This window comes from Fukomys damarensis, unplaced genomic scaffold (genome assembly GCF_012274545.1).
Source record: "Fukomys damarensis isolate Sample0158 unplaced genomic scaffold, DMR_v1.0_HiC HiC_scaffold_13, whole genome shotgun sequence".
In the NCBI taxonomy this organism is placed as follows: domain Eukaryota; kingdom Metazoa; phylum Chordata; class Mammalia; order Rodentia; family Bathyergidae; genus Fukomys; species Fukomys damarensis.
Window position 1 is genome coordinate 36,845,750 of NW_022900925.1, and position 3,484 is coordinate 36,849,233.

General features: G+C 40.5%; 1 protein-coding gene across 7 annotated transcripts in view; it reads right to left on the reverse strand.

The window, feature by feature from the left end:
• Positions 1–3,484, reverse strand: part of Top2a (DNA topoisomerase II alpha) — a 31,876-nt gene that overhangs the window by 27,525 nt on the left and 867 nt on the right. For all 7 annotated transcript variants that reach the window (XM_010620001.3, XM_019206905.2, XM_010619998.3 and 4 more), the window contains exons 2-4: positions 3,225–3,380; positions 2,892–2,982; positions 1,678–1,741 (exon numbers count right to left, since the gene is read on the reverse strand). In XM_010620001.3, coding sequence (XP_010618303.1) covers positions 1,678–1,741; positions 2,892–2,982; positions 3,225–3,380 — 311 coding nt within the window. The remainder of the gene's footprint in view (positions 1–1,677; positions 1,742–2,891; positions 2,983–3,224; positions 3,381–3,484) is intronic.

Here is a 3,484-nt window from a genome sequence, read left to right on the forward strand (position 1 = left end):
TTTTTTTTCCCTTTTTTTTTTTTTTTTTTTTTTTGGGTACTGGGCATCAAACTCAGGTCCTTGTACTTTCGAGGCAGGCGCTGGAACCACTGAGCTAAATCCCCAGCCCTATTATACCATTTTTAAGGGGATCATTTGTATCTCTAGTTCCCTTAGCGTCTCACTCAACAAAGCACACTGTAAAACAGATAGAGAAAAACATACCATTATAAACTTTTCTGCTTGCTAATAAAATGCTAAAAATGTACTTGCATATATTTATTTTTTAGTCATTTTAGGTTAATTCTGATTTTTTTTAAATTTTTTTGTAACTAAATTTAGCCATTGGTGGCTTATTTCTTAGGAAAACATTTATTGGTATATTTTAGATATACTGATATAACACTCATCATAGGAAATTTGCACTTGTACATGATACATCCTGCCTCTTTTTTCCCTCCACACCAACCTCCCCTCAAGCCCCCATCCCCTCCCTATATACAAAAAGCTTTGTTTCCATTTTTTCTATTTTAACTTTTTTTTCTTGTCCCTTCTTTCCTTTCTCCCCCTTTATTCCCCTTCCCATTTGAACATTTTTGTCCCATTACTCGGCAACTATTATACATTTAGAAGATATATTTTTAGTTATAATGGGACTCACACTATGTTTCTTTTTTAGTGGTTCAGGGGATCATACTCAGGGATGCTCTAGGTACCAACAAGCTAAATATCTCCAGCCCATTTTATTTTTTTATTTTGAGACAGGGTCTTGTGAAGTCTCTGAATTGCCCAGGCAGGGATGGAACTTTTTTTTTTTTTTTTTTGAGATAGGGTCTCACTGTGCAGTTCAGACTGTCCTCACTATGCAGCTCAGCTCTGATCTCGAACTCTCAATGATCCTCCTGGCTCAGCCTCCCAGAATGCTGGGATTACAGGTGTGTGCCACCACACCTGGCTTTGGGATGGAACTTTTGATTCTCTTGCCTCAGCCTCTCAGAGTTCTGGGATTGTAGGTGTGTGCCACCATCCTTGGCTTTGCTGTGGTTCTCATTCCAAATAGAACTTCATATTATCTATAAAAAGACTAATTAAAAAGATTATGATATCAAGTCCTGAGGAATATTCAAGTATGTCATCATTAACATAGTCCCCAAGGAGCCTCAAGTATAGTTTATGTGCTAATTCAGACTAATATGTGAAAGAAACAAGTACTGGGACCACCCATAAAGTAACATCATTTAAAAACCTGAGATGTTAGATCATATTATTCTCTACCACCACCTGCTGGTTTGCTATTTGAATAGCATCATGAGGAAATGAAGGCTTGGAGAAATTTAGAAATGTTTGCTGAAATATGTAGAAATTAAGTATCATAATTATCTGAGGTTTTCTTGGAAATAATTCAGACAAAATACAGATGAGGAACATAGGGAAAAATGCTGAGCACTGTTGGATCTAGGTGTTGAGTATACATGGCTGTTCATTTTAGCATGTTGCCCTTCTGTACACCTTCATCGTAAAAAAGCCATTTTTGGGCCAGGGATTTAGCTCAGTGATCCCATTGCCTGCCTTGCAAGCACAAGGTCCCGAGTTCAATCCCTGGGACCAATAAATAAACAGCCAACTTTACTAGTAATCAATGTAAATGGAAGTAACAATAACAATGAGCTATAACAAAAAACTAGGGAAGTGACATACGGGTCAATTGTGACTCTAATACAAGACATTTTTGGATCCCTTTGCTTGTTGTCCGCAGCATTAACTGAAAGAAAATAAAACGCACATTTGTAAGAAGTCAAATCAAAGTGATTTAAGAAACATTTTTAAAATTCTAAGATACAGAACCCCCACCCCCAAAAAAGGCATAGCATTAACAAGTTTTAAAGTTGTGCTAGGGTCTGAACCTAGAGCCTGGTGAATCCCAGGCACGCCCTCTACCACTGAGCCACACCCCCAGCCCCTGTAGTGAGTTACATCTCTAGCTGTTTTTGAGACAGGGCAACTGCTAAATTGTCCAGGCTGGGCTTGGATTTGTAATCCTCCTACCTTAGCCTGCCAGAGTGCTGTAATTACGGGTATGCATGCAAAGCCCTATAGCAAGTGTGAGTGTGAGTGTGTGTGTGTGTGTGTGTGTGTGTGTTTTCTAGTGTTAGGGAATGAACCCCAGGCCTTGTGCGAACATTCCACCACTGAGCTACACCCCCAACCTCCTCCACACAACATTGTAGTTCAGGTTGACCTTGAACTCACTATGTAGTCCAACTGGCCTCAAACTCACAGCAATCCTCCTGCCTCAGCCTTAGTCTTCTGAGTGCTGGGATGACAGGCATGCACCACCACCCTGGCCTCAAAAAAATTTTTTCTTTTTTGGCGGTACCAGGGATCAAACTCAGGACCTTCCACTTGCAAGGCAGGTGGTGGAACCACTGAGCTAAATCCTTAGCTCTTAAAAAGTGACTTTTTAGGCTGAGGCAGGAGGATCTCTGTGAGTTCAAGACTAGCCTGGGCTACATAGTGAGTTCCAGGTTAAGTCTCAACTACATAGTGAGACCCTGTCTCATGAAACAAACAAACAAAAAAAAAAAGTGATTTTTTTGTGGGGGCGGGGATACTGGGGTCCTTGAGCTAGCAAGGCAGGTGGTGGAAATGACTTACAGAATATTTTCTAGGGAAAAACTTAATCTGATATTTTAATACTCTCTTTTACAAACTAGCTTTTTTTTTTCTTTTTGATACCAGGTATCGAACTGGGGACCTTGCGCTTGTGAGGCAGGCGGTGGCACCACTGAGCTAAATGCCTAGCATCACCTACTTATTTGAAATGACAGGAGCTCTGATTGTAGAGGGCTTGGTAGGGATGACAGTTATGAAGGATCTGACCAACCGATTTTTATGTGAAAGAATTTACTCACCCAGAATCTCATCAAAGATTTTGTACAAGCCAGGAACAAAAGTGACTTCTCTGTAGTTAATGCCAATATCTTCATCATAAACCCACATGTGCTAGAAACAAGGCAAAGAAATATTTATTGTTTGGTCCTAATGTCTGCAAGGTCTTCTAGGTTAAGTACTCTTCTAGGTTAGGTTAAGTACTAGTTAACAATATATATCCACAGGGATGCGAATTAGGCCAATTCCAGTGACACTTCCTACATGAGGCACCAAAAGATTAATCTGGAAAATCTATGTATTTCATTCAACCACTAGGCAAGTGGGGTCCAACTAGCTGGGTTTTTTTTTTTTACCTGGGTCACTAATTCCACAGAGCCAATGTAGGTGTCTGGGCGGAGCAATATGTGTTCCAACTGCGTCTTCTTTTGATAGATTCTTTCAACGGACAGCCTTTTCTTGGCATCTTCGTTTTTCTTCGTTTTGTTCATTTGCATGTTTTCATTCACAGGCTGGCCATTGGGGGTGGGGGGAGAAAAAAATTTTTTTTCCCCCCGAACCGTTAAGGTTTGGCAGAAGTAAGGCTTCGTCTCGCTTCTGAGCACAGCAGGCCGCA